Raw genomic sequence first — 20,152 nt, 5'->3', positions numbered from 1 at the left:
CAAGACTGTAGCGGGCGGGCGACGACGAGTTCCGGTGCGTGGGTGGCCTCCCTTTTACGTCCTGGCCTGCCAGTCTTTCTCCATGGGGAAGACTCCACGATCTCCCAGGCTTGGCTTCCCGATGATACACCACACTAGTCCAACGGTTCCTCGGTAGCCATTTTTTCTCAGACAACCAGACTTCGCATGAAATCCCGCCCGCTTTGTTCACCCCGCCAGCCAATCATTCATCAAAACTTTTGCGTCTGAATTAGAGCACTATCGTGATATCTCCTGTCCTGATGGGATGCCGTATCAAACAAACATGCAAAGTGATGATTAGGATCCATAAGCACACACCCCTTCAATCCCCCCCGTGCCATCCGTCCCTCCTAAGCGTCCGCATCGTTGGCCTTGTCAAACTTGGCCAGCGTCTTCGCGTCGAGCCCGGCGTACCACTGCTTGAGCAGAGCCGCATACTTCATCTCCTCCTCGGTGAGCTCCACCGGCGGTCCGCGGATCTGCGGCAGGCCGTCCTCGCCGTCGCGCTCGAATACGGCCCAGCTCGAGGCGTCGTTGGCGCGGAGCCCGAACCCGCGGCCCTTGACCGACTGGATGCAGACGTGCCGCAGCAGGATGGCGTCCCCCGGGTGCACGACTGGCAGCGCCGCCTTGTGTGGCCGGAAAATCTGCACCGGCGCCGTCTGCGTGGGCGCCACGGAGTGATCCGCGACGTTGAACGCCAGCATGATACCCCGCGGCCCACCCTTGGCGCGCTTAGCCTCGGGCGGCTCTGTCGTCACGATCGCGAGTACGTCGACGTTCTTGTTCGTGTGGTTGCGGAGCACCTTGAGCGATATGCAGTCCGGTACCTTCTGCAGCTGCTTGGCCAATTTCGTCTTCAGCGAGGCCGTGGTGTCGGTCGTCGTCGCAGGAACTTCCTCTTTGGTTTCCTTGGTGGTCTCCTTGGTGGCTCGCGACGGTGACTTGATCGCGGCCCTGGCCAACTGCACACCTTCGTCTTCGCCATCATCAGCGGATTCGCTTCGCAAGGCTAGGCTTTGCGACCTGGCGCGGGTTGCAACGCGAGTGCTTTCAGGGGTGGTGCGGTCTGACAGGCGCGTCGAACGTCGTGATGCGATTGATGCACGGGCCAGCTTGACGCTAGGATCGGGATCCTTGTTATCTGACTTGTTTCTTCGGTGTCCGCGCCCTCGCTTCGGAGTTGGCTGCGCGTTGCCCGCCTCCTCCGAAGCCTCCTCGGCGATAAGAGACGACTGCGCTTCGGACGGTTGCGCCGAGGAGTCTCGGATTTGAGATGACTCTTCGTTGATAGGTGAACTTGGGTCGGCAGGGTTCTCCGGGTTTTCCACTGTGGGAGCGGGAAGCTCCTCATCTGGACGAACATCGTTCGTCGCATCCGGGGAAGCTGCGTCGGCGATTACTTCTTCCGTCTGTTGAGTCTCGACCACGGACTGGGAGACGAATGATTCCGTGACTTGTGTCTCGCGCGGAGTTGGCAGCTGGTCGAACTGCGCGACATCATCTCCATCGGCGCCTTGAGAAACGTGCGTCTCGGCCAGCCTTTCTTCCTCGAATGACTGAGATAGGTTCTGTGTGGGAGGAGGCGAAGCCATCTCCTGCTGCTTGGCTTCAGGCTCATCCACGTCCATGGCGTCTTCCAGATCAAGCTTGGGAACGCCTTCATCCTCCTGCTGGGTGGCTGCTGGTGTATCGGCCGTCGACGACGTGATCTCGACCTGTAATCTTTCTGTGATCTGGACGATTGGCGAGCTCATAGGTGATGACGTCTCTTCTAGTTCGTTCGCCGGGACTTCGTGTTGTGATATCGTCTCAGTTGTCTCAATGACAAGCGTTCTCTCTTCCGCCATTGTTTCGTCTGCAAGTTGACTCTGGATGAGATCTTCTTCGTCCATCATCTCTTCTAATAAAGGCTCTGGCGTCTTTGCGACGTCCATTCTGGGATCTTCAGACTGCTCTCTGATATCGGACTCGTCAACTGGCTTCTCGTCTGCGTCGGCCATGTTAATGTCCATCTCCTCAGGGACGACGCCGTCGGCAGGCTTCACATCTACCTCGACAAGACTCGATTCCTGGGGTATATTTCTGACCTCTTCCGTCCGGACTTCGCTTTCCACTTTGACTTCAGATACCGTTGTGTCCAGAACTTCGCTCGCAATCACTTGAGCCGGTTTTTCAGTCAAGGCAGCTTGTTCTTCGGTTTCGGCAATTTCGTCTTCGGCTGAGGCAGCTTGTACTTCGGTCGGAACAGCTTGCTCCTCGACCAAAACAGATTTTTCTTCGGTCGAGACGATTTCTTCTTCAGCCGGGACGGCTTGATCTTCGGTTGGAACCTCAGAGACCTGTTCTGTCAAAACCTCCGGTTCATCTGGTATCTTGCTGTCGTCGAAAGCGGCATCGGCCGCAATTTCTTGCTCCAGCTCTTGTTCAAGTTCTGCCTCCAACATCTCGGAATCGTCTCGTGAGGCTGGCCGGGAACTACTGTCCTTGGGAAGCTCTGTTGACTGTGGCAGACGAATCGGACTCATGGTCTCCAGGTCGTCAGCAACGGTGGCCGTTGTCATATCCGCAGGGTCATGCATGGCGGCCGGAGAAGATGCATCAACACTGCGGGTTGAACCAGGGTTGCTTGTGATCTCCCGCGGTTTGGGAGTAGGGGTACCGCCTTCAGATTCGCTGCCAGACGCCTCATCCTCTTCGCTCTCCACATCCGACACCACTGGCGATGAGTTCTGTTGCACTGGCTCATGGCGAACGTTCTCTTTATCGCTTTCTTCCTCATCTTCGGATCTGTCCATCTCGTCGGCGGACCCGTCGTATTGAGGCATTTGCCGTATCGATGCTTTCGGCATAGGAGGCGGCGCGTCCTCTTCCTCGTCCTCTGAGTCTGACAGCAAACTGATCACCTGAGGGGCGCCCCTTGGCACAGTTGCAGGTGGCGGCTGGTTCTCCTGATCCTCGTCTTCATCATAATCTCCTTCTTCTTCGTACTCATCGTACTCTCCGTAGTTTTCCGCGTCCTCGTCCATTTCATCATCCTCGTCGCCTTGGACGTCGGCATCGAACATCTCTTCTTCGTCTTCTTGACCATAGTCAGACTCGAGATCTGATCCATCGTCGTCATCCTGGTTATTGCTGAGGTTGCGATAGTTGGTGATGTCGTAGTCTCCACCAACATCATCCTCTTCGTGCTCGGCTTCCTCATCGCTGTCTTCGCTGCCGTCGCTGCTCTCACTGCTCGCCGGTGCATTCTCCAAGCCAGCGGCGGCCTCTTCTTTCTCTTTTGCTGGTTCGAAATGTCTCTCAGCATACGTCCTGGCAGTGAATTCTTCTTCAGGACCATCCTCGTCTTCCGAGAGCTCGTCGTCCTCAACCGTCATGGCCGCCTGCTTGCCCTCAGGGTCTTCGTGGTGCTCTTTTGTTTGCAGTTCATGATCCTCAGCCCAAGTATCACTTGGCACAGCTTGAGTGCCTAATTCCTGTTCCGTATTCACCACCTCCTCCTTGCTAACAGCCGGGTCGAAGGTCGAAGCAGCATTGTCTGCTGGCTCTGCGACTGGCCTGGGTTGCTGCATCGACGTGAGACCCCATGGGATCTGCTGCGGCTCTGCAACAGCATCGACGAAAGTGGTATGGTGCTCGGGCTCGGATACATGTGGTTGTGGCGTATGGTGATCATGATAAGCTGGCGTCGACTCAGGCATAGACTGAGATGTGACCATGAGATGCGGGTCAAACTGTGGAGTATCAAGGAAAGACGCAGGGTATTGTGCGGGAGCCTCAAGACCGTCATCGAGTGCTGCTTCCGGGTACGAGCTCGCATGCTCATGGAAGGGACTTTCCGCATGGTATTGCGGTCCCATGCTACCGTGGTGGACGTCATGACCAAGGTCCGGACCAACAGGCTGCTGCTCGTATGCCGGCGTGTAGTGCTCATGAGCAGATGTAAATATGGGCATCGGTGGTGGCTGTCCAAAATCGCCGCTCAAGCCCGCCGGCATTCCAAAATGGGGCGTTTCCGCTAGGCCAGGCAAGTCCGACTGCACCCCGGAGTCAATCATGGTCGACTTCGTGGGGGTCTGCAAAAACTGAGATGGGTCGTGCCTGGCCTCTGCCGCAACTTGGACGTCTCTTGGGGGGCTCGTATCCAATTCCATAGTCTGACACCCTCCATCAACCATCTTCGGCCGCACAGGTGTATCCGTCTCCGGCTTCTCATCTGCCATTGACGTGTCATCTGTATCGTCATCTTCAACCTGCTCGGGTTCAGGGCTGGGAGATTTGCTGGCGTATCTCCACACTCCGCTGTACCTGCCGGTCTTTGCTCGCTTTTTTGTGCGAGCATTGGCTGAGGTGTCTTCGTCGAAAATGTCTGAGTTGTATTCAAACAGAGATCCGTATGACATCCTAGCGCGCTTGAGAAATGCGGGCGAGGCATACTCGTCTAATCCAAGACTTTGCTCGGCAGGTCTCTTCGTGGGAGGGTTTCGCGGTGTTGCGACGGGTTCGTGGGGCTTCGCGGGCTCCGTGAAGGAGTCGAGGATAGATTCTGGAAGCTTTTCTGGCTCGGGTTGGGGCTCTGGTTCGGTGATTGCAGGATGATCGATATCGATAACTTTGATTTCCTCCGAGTCGCTAATCTTGGCCTAGCAGGAGTCAGTAATGGTTATAGAATTGAATGACAATGCCATAGCGTTACCCGCAGCAGCAGTCTCTCAGTGAACTTCAACTGCCATTCGAGGCTCGTGCCTGGCACGCGCGTCTTGGAATCATCGGCGACCATTTCGACTCCATCCAAACTGAGCGTCACCTCATCGCCGCTTCCCAATCCGGCATCTTGAACCGCCTTGGCACTCGATCCGCTGAACTCGACGCGCACTTGGCCCTTCGCGCGGCGCAATCTGAAGTCGGGTTCGGCAAGCAGGAAGGCGACGTTTTTGTTGATGATGCTGTACGGCCAGGTAATCGTGACAACACCGCGCACGACGCGCGTCTTGGCATCCGAAACGTCGGGGCTCAATTGCGCGATGGGAATGCCCTCGGCAGCTTCGAGCTGCGAGGGTGCCTGATCCCCAGACATCGCGTCATGAGTTTCGTCGGAAACGGGAATGCGACGCGGGATGGAAGTCGTGCTTTGGCAGAGGGGGAGAAATCAGGACGCCAGGCATCAGCGGCCAGAAGTCGCGACGAACAATGAGAGAATGTTGAGGTCAAGAGAAAGGTGAAAAAGGTTGGTCGCAAAGGTCGATTCCGTTGCACGGCATCGCTTCGTGAACCACTCGGGAAGGAATGTGGAACAAGGGAAGCTCAAGCTTGGTGCCCGGCGTGCTTCAGGACCCACAAGCAGGCGCGCGGCGGAAGCGGAAAGCGGTGTGGGGGCGCGGCCCTCGCTTATCGATAAGACTGCCAGGAAGACGGAAATGCTGACTAAGGATATTACATCCATGCAGTCCACGTGATTCTCTTGGATAGACCTTGTCGACAATCACCATCTGACGTTGGAAGCTTGCTTTCCCCCGGACCAGAATAGGCATGCCTTGCAAATATGTTGACATGCAATGTGTCTTCATGTCAAAGCATCCAATTGAAACAAATAGTGGGATGTTTTGCAACCCGGATGCGATAGAGGGCGAAGGGATCTCCGCCACCCGCCGGTGTCCACCACCCAGTCCGATTCCAACCGATTAGGTGATTTCCCGCCGATATAACGCACTACGACCTCGTGGGGCATGGCATGTTGTCGCTGTCACTCTTAAACCGCGCCCTCGACCGTTGCAGGCGCCCGATTGTGAGACAGGCAAGGTCCACGCCAACGCGCTCGTTCATGCGCTGTCGCCGTCTTACAAACCGCCGAACATGAGCGCCCTTCCGTTCGACGTAAAGAAGATCGCGGTCATCGGCGGAGGCCCCACGGGTCTCGCTGCCGCGCGGTACCTCGAGGCACAGGGGAGCTTCGATTCCATTGTCGTTTTCGAGCAGCAGGCCGAAGTAGGCGGCGTCTGGAACTATAGCGAGCACCCGACGACTTCTCTCCATGTCCCCCAGACGGATCCGTTTTGTCCGCAGGACCCTCCGATCCGGCCTAATCCCGATGAGCCTCCCGTGTTCCCCACCCCGATGTACGGCACGCTCCACGCCAACACCGTCAAGACGACTATGCTCTACAAGGACACGCCGTTCCCTGATGATGCATGGATTTTTCCCTCGAGGCAGGCCATTTACGAGTATCTCGTGAGATATTCAAAAGACGTGAGACACCTCATCAAGTTCTCTCACCAGGTCAAGACGCTCGACCTCCGAGAGGAGAATGGCCGGGATAAGTGGGTCATAACGGCAGCTTGCACCGTCACCGGCCGGGTTTTCAGCGACACATACGACGCCGTCGTCATAGCGAACGGGCACTACGACGTGCCCTTCATTCCGGATGTCAAGGGCATCAAGGCCTACCACGAAGCTCACCCCAGCGCCATCTTGCACTCCAAGAACTACCGGGTGCCGGAGCCTTTCGCTGGGCAAAAGGTGATCGTGGTCGGCAACGGACCTTCGGGCCTCGACATCGCCCGCCAAATCAGCCCGCTGGCGGACAAGGTGCTGCTCTCGGTTCACCATCCGACTCCACCAGACAAGGTGGATCACATCGGGGTCATCGAAGTACCCGCGATTGCAGAGTACCTGCCGGAGAAGAAGGCAGTCCGTTTCGACGACGGAACCATCGAGGAGGACATTTCTACCGTCATCTACTGCACCGGCTTTTTCTTCAGCTTCCCGTTTCTCCCGGAAGTCCTGAAGCCGAACCTATTGACGACCGGCAAAGGCGTCAGAAACTTGTACCAGCACCTGTTCCTCATCAAGCACCCAACCCTGGCCTTCGCCGGCCTGTTGGTGAAAACGGTCCCGTGGCCATTGACCGAAACACAGGCTGCTGTCCTCGGGGCGGTTTGGTCGAACAATTTGAAACTCCCGTCCATCGAAGAACAGGAAGATTGGGAGCTTGCGCTCTTCAAGAGACGCGGCGACAAGAACATACACGTGCTCGTCGACGACGGCGACGATGGTCGTTTCCTCAACTCGTTGCACGACTGGGCGATAGAGTCGACGAAGCTTGGAAAGGAGCCTCCATACTGGCATGACGAACAGTTCTGGGAGAGGAGCATCTACTACTACGCCAAGCAAGAGTTCGAGAAGCAGGGAGGAAATGCCACGACACTCAAGGAGCTTGGATTCGTCTATCCGGGAAAGGGAAAGTGGAAGTTCCTCCCGTCTAAACTGTAGATATGCGTAGCTTTGTGTTGTGCAAGCATAAGCGGTGCGGATAGATCTAGACTCGGCCGGCGACATCTAGTTCACATGGAGCAACATATACAAGTACATACGATGAGTACCCAAAAATTTATATCCACAAGGCCAGCGGCGCAAGGAGGTTACGGATCTTGATGGTGAGACGATAGAGCCCCAGCCCGCCGCGGCTCATCGGCGGTAGCTGTAGTGACGAACATGAGAAGGAAGACAAGCTCCTGGTCCCCACGAATGTCGTCAAACCCATGGCGAGAAGGAGTGTTCGTTTTTAGAAGCCGAGACTGGAGCTTGCCGAAAGGGCCCATCTTACCAGGCCAGGACCCCTCGTGTTCAATTTGAGAGCTCCAGGGGTGAGGTAACCGAATGTGTGGTTAGCGGGACAAGGGGAGCTGTCAGGCGAGATGGTCCCGAGCGCGTTTCCGGGCCAGCCAACGGCAATCGTAAGGAATGTTTAATAACAGCGGGGAGGTCATATTTCGCAGGGAAATGAGCAGAGCCGAGGCCGAGAGTCAGTCGTCGTCGGGTTTGGCCATTGTCTGGCAGGTGTCAATGTGAAGCGAACGGAGAGCGGGCGAGCGAGCGTCCCGGCGATGCGCTTCGTTTGGTGGTTTAGACTGGCATCTGACAGAAGCAATGCGCGAAACATGGATGGGAAGGTCTGAAAGGTTGGAGGTCGTGTCAAACATCCAATGAGTGCGAGTACCGGGCTCCGGTCCTTGCTGGGCGCGCGATAGCAGGGCAAATAAGGTGGCCGCAGTGGGGGGATGAGGATCGCCGGAAACGAGGATTGGCTGGCGTCGCTGATCTTTTCTGGTTGGTGTCGTCCATGCTCAGACTCTGGTGGTGACTTTTCTCGACGCGATTGAGAGCTCTATTTTTTGCAAGCTCACGCCTCAAGCAGCTAGTCGGAAAGCTTCCCGAAAGCTCTGTTTTGTTGTTGAGAGCTCAGACAGAGCTGTGTTTCGTTTGACGACCTCTTATCCGTGGTCTTGGTCCATGTAACTGTGACAGAGACATGCAAGTCTGGCAGATACGGATAGATCAGGCAGCAAAAAAGCTGCATCCGAGCGTCGAATGTCGTGCATGTCGTCTCATCTCATCGGACGTGGAGGAGGAGGAGGAGACGCGACGTGAGGAGGACAAGGAGAGCGCGTCGAGATGGACCGACTAAGGACAAGCTTAATATCCGGTCTTCAGGTGACTGTACAGCATACCGCCGTACGGTAAGGTGAGGTGAGCTGACGAATGCAGGCGAATAGCATACGTGGATAAGTTGAGGCTGGGAGGACGGGGCTCTTCTGCAGGGTGCATCCAGAGCTGCATGCTGCTGGATAAGGCGGAATAAAAAAGCCTCTTCTCAGACCTGCTGGAAGTATCCGTAAGGTATACACCAGTCCGGGATTCCTAGACATTGACCTCTTTTTGGTCCTGGCTGCAGGCAGTCGGAGGCTGGCAGAACGGGCTGCATCAAGCTCAGACAGGGACACCCATCGCATTCCCAGCATGATGAGCACGGAAAACATAGTATAGCACCATGGGCCGCATGGATTTGCAAGCATCATGATGACAATTGAAGAATGGAATGCAGGTCTTGCAGGAACAGGAGCAGGAACAGCCCACCGCCAGTCCGGTCCCCCTCTAGATGCCACCCTAATGGCCAACGGCGTCAGCCATATTGGAGAGACACATGTCAGGTCACCGTCTGGCTGCAGAAAGAGTTTTCTTTGCAGGATCCGCCAAAGGCCAAGTTGGTCCGAATTCGATAGTTGCCCATTCGCCGTCGTGGTGGTATTTTTTCTCGTAGCCCGCCGGGCCTGAGGTATTCGTGCTTGAGACTTGAGCCTCGCTGGCAGTGGCAGTGATGTGTTGTATCCGTAATGTCGAGCGTGGGAGTCCCGGACTGGCTGGTTGTCGCAAGCGCTCTGCATGACGGGGATGTTGGAGGCCTGTTAATTCGCAGCATCTCCACACGAACCGATCAAACCAGGCTCAGGGCAGGCTCACCCACACCAAATCTGGCCCAGCGAATCCACCCCGAACCCATTCCTGGTCTTCTGGTCTCGGGTACCTGGCTTCACCAGCCCATCCATTCCAACCCCCGGCAGTAACCTGCACCCAATATTCCATTAATCCAATTAATAAATCTCCTCTTTCTTTCTGCAACACGAAACGTCCATCTCCTTTTACCTGTCTATCCCTCTTATTCTCTGCCCGTCCATTCGCATTGTCCTCCTTCACTGACGCGAAACATCTTGACTGCCTACCTGCCTTCATTCATTCACCATCCATCATCATCGTCACTTCTCACAGTCACTCATTCTTTCCTTCCCTTACCCTATCACTCCCTACATACGGATTCCTCACCTTACATTACTTTACCTACATTATCTACCTTACCCAACGCACCTACTTGGCATCCGTATCCCTCCTCCCATTCCTTTTTCTTCAGCAAGAACCACCTGCGATCCCTTGCATCCCCGGGAAACCGATCCGCGCCGCCATTTCTTTTTCGTAAGACGCCAGACCACTGACGCGGCTGCGATTTGGATCATCCTGCGACTACCCGAGCGAACGACAGGCACTCCCGAAGGTGCGAGCCCGTGTGCGACAACCCGCCTTCCACCAAGCCGCGAACAGTCTTAGACCAGCTGCGCCCGGACGAGATACAGCAAGAGAGGGAGAAGGCGGAAAGAGAAAGGCTGGTCATCTCGGCTTCCTTCGATTATGACGACCGTCCACAAACACCGCCGATGATCCGCGACATGGCCATTCTCACCCAGACTCTTTTCTTTCCAGGCTCATAGAAGCCAGCTATGCCCGCTCTCTCGACCTCGCAACCGCCCGTTCGACAACTAAATTCACAGCAACAAACACAAACGCCATGACCGACCCTCCGCCGCCCGCCACCCCCGGCGCGGGCCAACAGCTGCAGCCGCCGAGGCGCCAGTACCGCCTTTCCGACTACTCGCCAAACCACAACCACGCCCACGCCCACAACCGTACCAACGATGAATTGCTGAACCGCCTAACCCCCATGACCGCCGTCGAGATGCTCCAATCACCCAGCACCGAGCTCAAGCAATGTCTCGACAACTGTACCGTCAGCGAACAGGAATTCGCCATGCGCGCTGCTGTTGCCAGCCGGAAGATATACGAATGGCTCGAGGAGCTGTCCGATTGGCCTTGGCCCGAATCCGGTGGTTCTGTGGGCTTCGAGATGCCCGACGCAAAGAGGAGGAAACTCTCAGGCCAGGATGACGGTCTGGGCTCTGAAGACGGACCCGAATCCGAATATATGGGGAGTTTGCCGGCCGAAGACGTCATCCGCTACGAGGGCCGCGTAGATGGTATCTCACACGACATGGACGAATTACAAATCGAGGATATTAAAAGTCATGTCATGCACAGCCACATCATTCCGTTATCGAGACCAGGGACGCCGGTCTCGGATACGCGCTCCATTTCATCGATGCTCTCATACAATCGCATGGACGATCTCACGGCTCTTCTTACGGCCATTATCATCCAGGCGTTGCCAAATCTCTCCAAGCTTTGCCGCCTATTGAAAGTCTGGCACATTCGACTTTCTGTCCTCCGTCGCATACCAGCCCTGCTCGCCGGCATCGCCGAGGCGGAATTCGCACTTCAGTCTGCGTGGAATGTCCTTTCGTCTCCAGCAAATACGCCATCAGCGGAAGATGGTACTGAAGACGACGACTTGTCACGGCTGAAGCAAGCTTATACCGTTGTCAAATCCGTGTTGGAAAAGCAAATTACAAAGTCTGGACGAAGCCTTGACTACATGCTCGACAGCCTGGAGGGCCTGCAGGACACATTGCCCGACGACTGGCTGGATCGCATGGAAACGATTGAACGGAGCTACGCAGAATGGGTTTCTGTAGGAGAACGCAAAATTCGAGAGGGGGAATGGGCGAAACTCATGCGGCCAAAGCAATCTGCCGTACGCGCCGCAGAGGAACCTGCAAAAGCGTCCGTCAACGAAACAACCAAAGTGGCCGCCAGGATACCAGTCGACAAACAGGCCAATGAGGTCAACAACGAGTCTGCCAAGGAGGTCACGAGGGATGCAGAAGCTGAACCTCGCAGCGCCGTCAATTCATTGCCAGTCGTGGAAGACGACCCCAGGACTGTGACTCTACCCGTGCCTATCAAGATCAACCTACCTGAGGATGACAGCTTCATGGACAAGAGCGAGACCAATTCCATCATTTTCCATGCGGATGCCACTCCTGAACAGTCCGAGGGCTCTGACGAAGAAGCCATCGAAGTGTCTCCCTCCCATTTTCAAGCTCAAAAGAAGACGCTGTCCACGACAACTGGCCTCGATGGCTCTTCTGAGGCCCTGAAGCCCAAGCGGGCTCCGCTGGCCGAGGTTCGTAACGAAGAGAGCACCAAGAAAAGCAGCAATGCTAGCACTCGCGAAGGCGAAATGAAGGAAGAAATCCCCTTGCCCGTCGCCAAGGCCTCCCTGGAAGAAAAGGCAACCATGGGGTCTTCCTCCTCCTCTGATGAAGATGAGGCTGTGGAAATCCTCTCCGATACCCCTGAGAGCGAGGACGAGATAGAGCTCCCACCTCTCATTCGCCCAGAGCGGCGGGGAAGCAACGCCTCTCAGTCGTCCACTGTCATCTTCGGTCACACCAGTCTACTCGCGGAAGCCACCAGCGATGTCCCTGAAGTATCTGCCTCGCCACCTCTACCGCGCCAGAGGCCTTCCGAGGTTTCGCGTCAAAAGGCTGCCACCGAGCGATTCATGAACATCAGCCCGCCAAGCTCGCCGCCGTTCCGACCTACTTATCGACAAGATAGTGCCAGCCCGATGATTGGTCCTCAAGGCGACGGCTTGCTTCCAGCGCTCCCCCTCGAATCGTCCTTTATGGAAGAGGAATTCGACACCTCATTCACAAACATTCCTCCGCCTAGAGAGCCCTCCGATCTCAGATCAGACGACCACCTTCGGCAGCAAATCAGCGATATTCTCGACTCCATCCCGGCCAACATCAAGCTGGCTTCCGGTCCTCCGAAGATCAACCTCAACCCGCCTCCTCCGGATTTGCCTGCCAAACGGCTCAAGAAACCGTCCAGAGAGCCTATCCGGAGATCCGCCTCCAGCCTTTCCATGACGTCGAGGGCCTCATCGCGAGCCACGACGCCATTCCTGACTCTTGCTCCCGCGTACGCTAAGAACCCGAGACCGAAACGCCCGCAGAGTAGACAGGACATCAAGGTCTATCATCTCTCTCGTTCAACTGGCGAGGCCCCCATTAAGCTTTTTATTCGCTGTGTTGGCGAGAACGGGGAGCGTGTCATGGTCCGTGTTGGTGGTGGCTGGGCTGATCTTGGAGAGTATCTCAAGGAGTACGCTGCCCACCACGGTCGCCGTTCGACCGGGAGGGCAGACAAGGCAAAGGTCGAGATTCAGGACATCCCTCGTCCTCCCACCAGCCACAGCCGGGGAATAGGCTCGAGTCCCCAGAGCCGCCCGGCCTCGGCGATGGACATGTCCCCGATGACGCCCCTCCACGTACGAAAGGCTAGGAAATCTTTCGGCGCGGCCGATCTATCGAACACGTCTGCCCCGATGTGCCTCCCTCAGACCCCTGCCGTGCCTCCTATCCCCGACAAGTTCACGCCGTCCTCAGAGGATTCCAACCGTTCGCGAGCCAGCTCACACGCTTGGGCCGAAGAAGACAGCTCATTCCTTGGCCTCGCAGGTCCGACTGGCCGTAAGGTCGAGATGAGTGAGGAAAGTCGCGCATGGGTCGAAAGTGTCAAGGAGAAGGTGCGACTTGCTAGCGGCGAGACGCGCAAGAATTCTGAATTTGGCGAAATGGGCAAGGTTGGAGGTACGAAACGGCTTTTCCGGAAAGGCTGAGTCGAGTCTTTGCAGTTGGGAAAACAAATATGAGGCGTACGACGGCAGGATTGTCACCAAGAGCGCGAAATCATCAACATGATCTTTGATGTGACGGAATCAGGAGGTCCGGGGATGCTTTATGCATGCATACAGGGAGTTAGGGGCTTGTCGGTCAGCATCACGAGGCGAATCGTGCCGTGGGAAACATCTCATTATATCATACTGAAGCTTGGAGTTTTGCTACGTCAGAATAGCCTGGCCTTTTTTTCATCATTCACTCGGCCATCAGCCACATCATCCCTTTTCACAGCACGTCGTTTCCTTGTTTTGTCATTCATACGGAATACCCCCATTTCCCTTCCTAGATGCATGTTATCGGACTGGGAATGCTAGGCAGCTGAAAACCAAATCAAGTCAAGTTCTATACTATAAACGCAAGCTCTGATACATTCCCAGGGATGACATCGCTTCGACCTACTCGCTTTCCATTAAACAGTGACCCCAATATGGTAATAGTTCGCTCGCGAGTGCTAGACATTGGCAGCCTTAGGAGCCAAATCGAACCTCAAGATGCCTGTTTGACTTTGTACCTCGCGTCTCCATTCATAACCTCGATAAGATGCCCGCGTAATGCCTTTCGAATTACCATCATTCAGCAACTCACGCGTGAGACTACATAGTGATCTTGAGGAAGCCGTGCAAATGAGTCGTATATGGCCTACGAGATGGCGGAGAAGACGACGCATATATAGTTTATGAGCCAACTAGGTCTATTTGCCACGAGAGGTTCTCGGATCCGTGTTCTGGTTTCTTTCGGGGTGTGTTAGGGTGGGTACATTATTAATCGGTTGAGCCGATGGGAGCAATGCTAACGCTGCTCTTTGGGGTTGTGTGAGGCAAGTGATCGTGAGGGTGGGAGCATATGGGGGAAGGAGAGATGATTCGTGACGTTAGCTGATACATCGCAGCTTCTGAGGGCAATCAACGTCACCCCAACCGGTATTTGAAGAGTTTGTATGCAGACGGAACAAATGTGTTCACCATCGGAAACCCGACGCTGCGGGAAATGACTGATTACACTATTAGTTTGGTACACACATTATACGGGCGGCCTCTTCATAAGACAACAAGTGGTGGTTTCGAGTGCGAGCTTTGATTCGCGTCTTGGTAAAAAGACGGAACAGCCTCCTCCCCTCTCTCTTTCAGAACCGTGACGTGGAATTTCTCTTCTCTCGGTAGGTGGTGAAGAGCAGGTCTGGACAGTTGTGCTCTGGGGTAAGTGGTACAAGAGGTTACAATGAGATCCCGCAGCGCCGGACTTCATCCTCCATTTCGTGGGTGCGAGGCCGATGGCTGTTGATACTGATAGACTTCCGTCAAGAGCATAAGAGCTTGGCGATGGGACGTTGCTGACATTTTGGCTTTTTGGTCTACGGGGTTGCGGGAGGGGGGATCGAGAGGTGCTCGACTCGGAACAATCAGCAATCGCTGATGCCGCTATGTGCTGGAAAGCCTGAGATGTACATGCCCGCTCTGTTTGACTGGTGTAGATAAACCCCACAGCTTTCTTCCATAATCAATGTTATGTTGACGAAGGAAAAATCTACGAGATGGAACGGGACGGCAGCTTTCACATTAGCCCGAAATATTACCCCGAAAGAACACCCCGAAGGAGCTTCGGCGTAATACCGAAGCAACCCTCGAACTCGACCAGACGTGGGAATGGGCCGGTAGTCATTATGAACCTACTGCCCCGGAACTAACAGACGGCATCATCTCCCCGTTCCCCGTACTCCCTCTGAGGCCCCGTCCCCGGCACGTGAGGACCGGACCGTAAGACCCCTGATATCAAGCTCTGAGAAGTTGAAGGAGGAGGGCGTGTAGCGGGAGAACGTTGGTCCTACCCTGGTCCATCTCCTCCCAGAATAACACACACACCCTTGCACACGGCTCAGTCCCTTCTCCCTTCACCCCTCCCTCCCTCTCCATCAGCCCAACATGCGGAGGAAAACGGGGAGGAGAAAATCCCCATCCCTGCCGCAGTCGGTTCTCACTGCCCGTCACCACCCACACAATCCACAACGCAAAAGCTCCTTGTCAACACTACACATGCCGCCCGGCGAACCGCAGGTTCACCGATGGGATGGGTAGTGCGACTTGGAAGCAGGGGGGCGTTGGTTCCCGATGCCGTGTCGTCGAAGGCGGGGGTGTCCGTGGAGTAAATCCCGAGCCGGGGCCGAAACGGGGGGGCTGCTTAAGCTTTCGAGGTCTCCGTCCGATGTTTTCTTATTCAACGGTTTTGTTTTTTTGGGCTGATTGTTGTAATCCCGAGAATAGTAATCAACCGATGAATAGTGTTGTTTCTTATTTGTTGTGCTGGGTAAGTAGTAAGGTAAGGTAGCTTCAGCAGAGCTCTTGAAACAACCCGGAAAGCATGTCACATCAACGCCGTCCAAGCTCCGTCCGTCCCTTTACCGAGGTGCCGAGCGACAACCTAATCAGGGTGTGACTGACAGCTTACCCCAGCTCTTCCTCCTCCCCCACTCCCCCGAGAGAAGGGGACCAACGAGTCGACGTATGACGTTAGTCGTATTAACAACAAACAAGCCTGTAGATATTCGAAGCGTCTTCATATGCATTCTCATGCGGAACTGTCTGTGAACTTTTACGTCGTTATGTCTCTGACGGTTCTCTAGCGCCATGCGCCCCTCCCGGGTTTTGTTCGTCTCTTGTCTCGGCCGAAGAAGAGTTGATTCATTCATTTCAGACGAGGCACTCCAGCAGCAAGCTTCGGCATGCGCTCTTCTACCTAGTCCGGGCTAGTGCGAAGGTAAGGTACTTCAGGGGTTATTAGGGGTAGTTCTTCACCCCCAACAGTCTTCCCCAACACAGTTCGGACGGAGGTGGTTCAGCCTTGAGAGGAATTATTGGGGCCAGCTGGGGTAGGAGATGTGAGATGGTTGCACCAGGTGCGTGCGGGGAGTTTTTGGGGATCTGCTGGACGACATGAAGTCTCCCCGTCGAGGAGATTTGGAGACGACGGGATTTGATGGCCGAGGTTTGTTGATAATGATTCCGAACCGAGGCTGCCCAACCTAGAATGAGGGACAGGGAGGGTTGCCAGTTGAGATGGAAATGCATGTCACGATAGGGTCAAGCTTGTAGAGGTATTGAAATCTATTTTCTATGTCGCGTTTCCATTCAGCCTCGGAGACTCATTAGGAAGTATTAACGCGAATCCTGATCACCCTCCGTATCCTCCTCTATTGGAGATCAACTAAAAATGCCGGGAATCAAAGTCCAGAGCGACAACGCGCTCGGTGTCTGGTGGCATGCGCAGAGAAGCAATTCTCTGGGGGCGTTCTTGTGTGTGTGTGAAAAAAAAGCGTTGTCGTCCCTCTCGGTGACGATGAAAATGTGGCATCCCTCCGCTCAAATTTTCGGGGACGGTGAAAGCAAGGCCCCGAATGCCTACCCCAACGCCAAAAAATAAAAACCAACTCGCTGAGAAACATCTCAGGTAATTCCTGTCCTAGCCGTTTTAGGTCCGTAAATGCAACTCAATCTGTCCACGCGGGGTTCCCAAAAATCGGGGTTTCGGTCTTAGATGCGGCTCCTCTCGGAAAAGCTGACAGGGTCGTAGACGCGGTCCTTGATCCAGGCGTTCAGGGCGACGTCACCCCACTCCTCCCACTCGACCCACTGGGACTCCGGAAGCTGGGAAACGCCGGCTCTGCGGGCGGCCTTCATGACCTCGCGGGCGACGATCAAGCTGGCGTCGCGCACACGCTCAATGCGGGGGTAAATGAGGCCCTTGTGGATCTCGTCGGCGTTCAGAGAACCGGCAAGAGCGGCAGCGGAGGTGTAGACCATGTCGTCAGTGACCTTGGTGGCCTTGGCGAGAATGGCACCGAGACCCAGACCGGGGAAGACGTAGACGTTGTTGCCCTGGTTGGGGTGGTAGGTGATGGAGTCACCCTCCTTGCTCTTGACAGTGACGGGGGAGAACGGAGAGCCGGAGGCGAAGATGACGGTGCCGTCGGTCCACTGGATGGCCTGCTCGAAGGTGCACTCGGCCTTGGTAAGGGGGTTGCTGAGGGGGAAGAGGACGGGGCGGCGGCCGAGACCTCCGGCATCGACGGAAGCCTTGAGCGCACGGATAACGGACTCGGTGAAAACACCGAAGGTGGCAGTGAGACCGACCAAAGCACTAGGCTTAACGTACTCAATAACCTCCTCCAGGGTGCGGAACTGGTGGCCGTTGTTGTCGGTACGGGCGAAGTACTTCTTGTGCTCGGCGAGCTTGTCACCACGGTCCTTGGTAACGAGACCCTTGGTGTCGACCAGCCAGAACTTGTCCCTAGCAGCCTGCTCACTGAGACCACGCTTGGTGTAGTACTCGACGAGCTGCTTGGCGACACCGACACCGGCGGAGCCAGCTCCCATGAAGACCAGGCGCTGCTCCTCGATGGGGACACCGGAGAGCTCGACAGCGTTGATGTAACCAGCCAAGACAACGGCACCAGTTCCCTGGATGTCGTCGTTGAAGCAGCGGTACTTGTTGCGGTAGCGGTCGAGGTAGTTGAAGGCCTTCTCGGACTCGAAGTCCTCGAACTGGACGGTCATGTTGGGGTAGACCTCGGCGACAGCCTCCATGAACTCGTCCATGAAAGCCTGCTGCTCGGCCACGGAAACACGCTTGGAGCGGATTCCGAGGTAGAAGGGGTCCTTCAGGTTGTTCTCGTTGTTGGTTCCGGTGTCGAGGACGATGGGCAGGGTGTTCTCGGGGTGGATACCAGCAGCACCGGTGTACAGAGCGAGCTTGCCGATCTGTGAATTATTAGCACTGATTCAATTGAACCAAGACAAAGTTTACTTACGGAGATACCGACACCGTTGACACCCAAGTCACCAAGACCCAGGATACGAGAGCCGTCGGTGACGACGCAAATCTCAGGGTTGGGGTAGGGCCAGTTGCGGAGCATGGTGCGGATGGACTTGCGCTGCTTGATGGAGATGTACAGAGCCTCGGGGCGGGTGTAGAGGGTCGAGTATTGCAGGCAGACGTCGCCAATGGTAGGGGTGTAGACCAAGGGCATGAGGTCGCGGATGTTGTCCATCAGCAGACGGTAGAACAGGTCGAAGTTCTGGGCCTTGAGGGAAGACAGGTAGAGGTACTTGTCAACAGGCGTTGAGCGAGTGTTGATCATCTTCATGGCACGCTCGCATTGCGTCTGGAGGCTCTCCATGGTGTGGGGGATGAGGCCGGTGAGGTTCTTGTTGACACGCTCCTCGGGGGTGAAGGAGAGACCTGATTCGACCATGGCGGTTAGTTTGGATGAAGTGTGAATAGTTGACGAGGACGACAGAGGCTTGAGGAGAGGGAGCTGGCGGCGGGGTTGAAGATGCTGGAGAGGGGAGAAGGGAAGACGACAAGAGCGTCCTGGAAGTGAGGAAGCCATGCGGGGGATGTGTACTGGGGGTGAGGAGGAGGAGGAAGAGGGGCAGAAAGTGGGAAGAGCAAAAGAAGGGAGGCTATATAGAATGGTGCAGACTGAAGGGATACGATATGTTGGGGAAGCCAGTGCGGTGCAGTGAGGTGCAGGTGCGCGGACGCAGCAGGTTCAGTGCGGGCAGCGGCACGTTGAAGCTCCCGTGCATGAGTGTGTAAGTGGTGGGGGGAGGCAGACTGATGCCCTAAGGCAGGTAGGGTATGGGATGAATCGTGCAATTGTCAACTCACCTTTGTTCCAGAGAGGCTCCTTGAGGACCTGGTAGCCAGTGGCCTGGGACTTGGGAATGGGATCCGGGTTGCGGAACTGCTGGACTTCGCCGAAGGTGTTCTGGGCGTAACCGCGGTGCTGGTCGAGGGAAGCCATTCTCATCTTCTCCTCAATGGCGTTGATGTCGACAGAAGACATTGGGTTGAAGTCCGTCATCCTGCGACTGGACATGGACATACGCTTGTTAGATATAGACGAGCGAGAGGAGCGGGCAGAGGCGACGGACGAATGCGAAGGCGAAGCGGACCGGGGCGTAGAGATGTCTGATGAGCTGGATGAGCTAAAAGGATACGACGCCATTGACATTACCGGCGCATGTGTCGGAGGGAGTGATGCGGAGAAGAAAGAGGAGGCGGAAGTGGGTGACGGGACGAGGTAATTAGTAGTTGTTGGAGCTCTGCGGCGAAGCAGGCGAGGAGAAGGAGTGTTCGTATGCAGAGTGGTGTAATGGGACCGGCCGGAATGACACGAAGTGGGAGGAATCTGACGAGGCAAACGACTCGGAGAGGGAGAAGTTGCAGGCGTAGGCGCAAGAGCGGCGGCGGATGGAAGAGCAGGCGTTGGAGAGCGGGTTGCAGGCTTCGGACAAGGCGCAGTAGAGTAATTTAGAGTATGGTGAGAGCGTGGAGTATCGAGAGTCGCATTGAATGGACCAACAGAGGAGGAGAGCGTCGTGTTCCCTGCAACTGGGCCGTGGACGAGGAAAAGTCGGTTTAAAACCTTGTGAACTGGACGGGTTCTAGATGGCTTGCCCAGCCAGGTACTTGGACTTAGACCCATGTGTAATGAAGGATGTGAGAATGAGAGGGAGAAGGGGGTTTCAACGCAGTTTCAGGGACGTTGGCTGACGGCGAGGGGCGGCGGCGGCAGAAGGGGTAAGGTACCGGGTACTTTGAGGTAGACCAAGAGGTCTTAGTACGGGATACCAGGTAATAGGAGGGAAACGGGCGGACGAGGAACGAGAATTGGGAAGTGATGGGATGCAAAGATGGGATGGCGGAATAAGCAGGGAACGGGAGCAGGGGGTGGTTAGTCGAAAAGCCCGAGCTTCGATTTCGAATCCGACAGCACGACTGTGTGATGTGCTTCCAATGTTTCCAGGAGGGAGTCCAAGGAGACGGAGGCGATGAATTCGTCGTATTGGAGAAGCAAGAGTGGGTGGTGTGCAACGGAG

The 20,152-nt window shown here is 55.7% G+C and overlaps 4 protein-coding genes across 4 annotated transcripts; 2 read left to right on the top strand and 2 right to left on the bottom strand.

Annotated features, from left to right (window-relative positions):
- Positions 1-371: 371 nt before the first annotated feature.
- CkaCkLH20_07502 (uncharacterized protein) lies at positions 372-5,101 on the bottom strand (the record flags this gene model as incomplete). The annotated part of the gene is made up of 2 exons (XM_038890219.1): positions 372-4,667; positions 4,721-5,101. The coding sequence occupies 2 exons, from the start codon at positions 5,099-5,101 to the stop codon at positions 372-374; spliced, it is 4,677 nt and encodes a 1,558-aa protein (XP_038744269.1).
- Positions 5,102-5,877: 776 nt separating this feature from the next.
- CkaCkLH20_07501 (thiol-specific monooxygenase) lies at positions 5,878-7,293 on the top strand (the record flags this gene model as incomplete). Its single annotated transcript, XM_038890218.1, has 1 exon — positions 5,878-7,293. The coding sequence occupies one exon, from the start codon at positions 5,878-5,880 to the stop codon at positions 7,291-7,293; it is 1,416 nt and encodes a 471-aa protein (XP_038744268.1).
- A 2,905-nt stretch (positions 7,294-10,198) lies between these two features.
- CkaCkLH20_07500 (GAS2 domain-containing protein) lies at positions 10,199-13,213 on the top strand (the record flags this gene model as incomplete). The annotated part of the gene is made up of 1 exon (XM_038890217.1): positions 10,199-13,213. One exon carries the CDS (start codon positions 10,199-10,201, stop codon positions 13,211-13,213), a length of 3,015 nt encoding a protein of 1,004 aa, XP_038744267.1.
- Positions 13,214-16,798: 3,585 nt separating this feature from the next.
- Positions 16,799-19,116, bottom strand: CkaCkLH20_07499 (malic enzyme; the record flags this gene model as incomplete). Its single annotated transcript, XM_038890216.1, has 3 exons — positions 16,799-18,025; positions 18,076-18,506; positions 18,939-19,116. 3 exons carry the CDS (start codon positions 19,114-19,116, stop codon positions 16,799-16,801), a joined length of 1,836 nt encoding a protein of 611 aa, XP_038744266.1.
- Positions 19,117-20,152: the final 1,036 nt, after the last annotated feature.

Source organism: Colletotrichum karsti (assembly GCF_011947395.1).
Source record: "Colletotrichum karsti strain CkLH20 chromosome Unknown Scaffold24, whole genome shotgun sequence".
In the NCBI taxonomy this organism is placed as follows: Eukaryota; Fungi; Ascomycota; class Sordariomycetes; order Glomerellales; family Glomerellaceae; genus Colletotrichum; species Colletotrichum karsti.
Note: the sequence above shows the minus strand (reverse complement) of the source record. Positions and strands in the feature narration are given on the sequence as shown.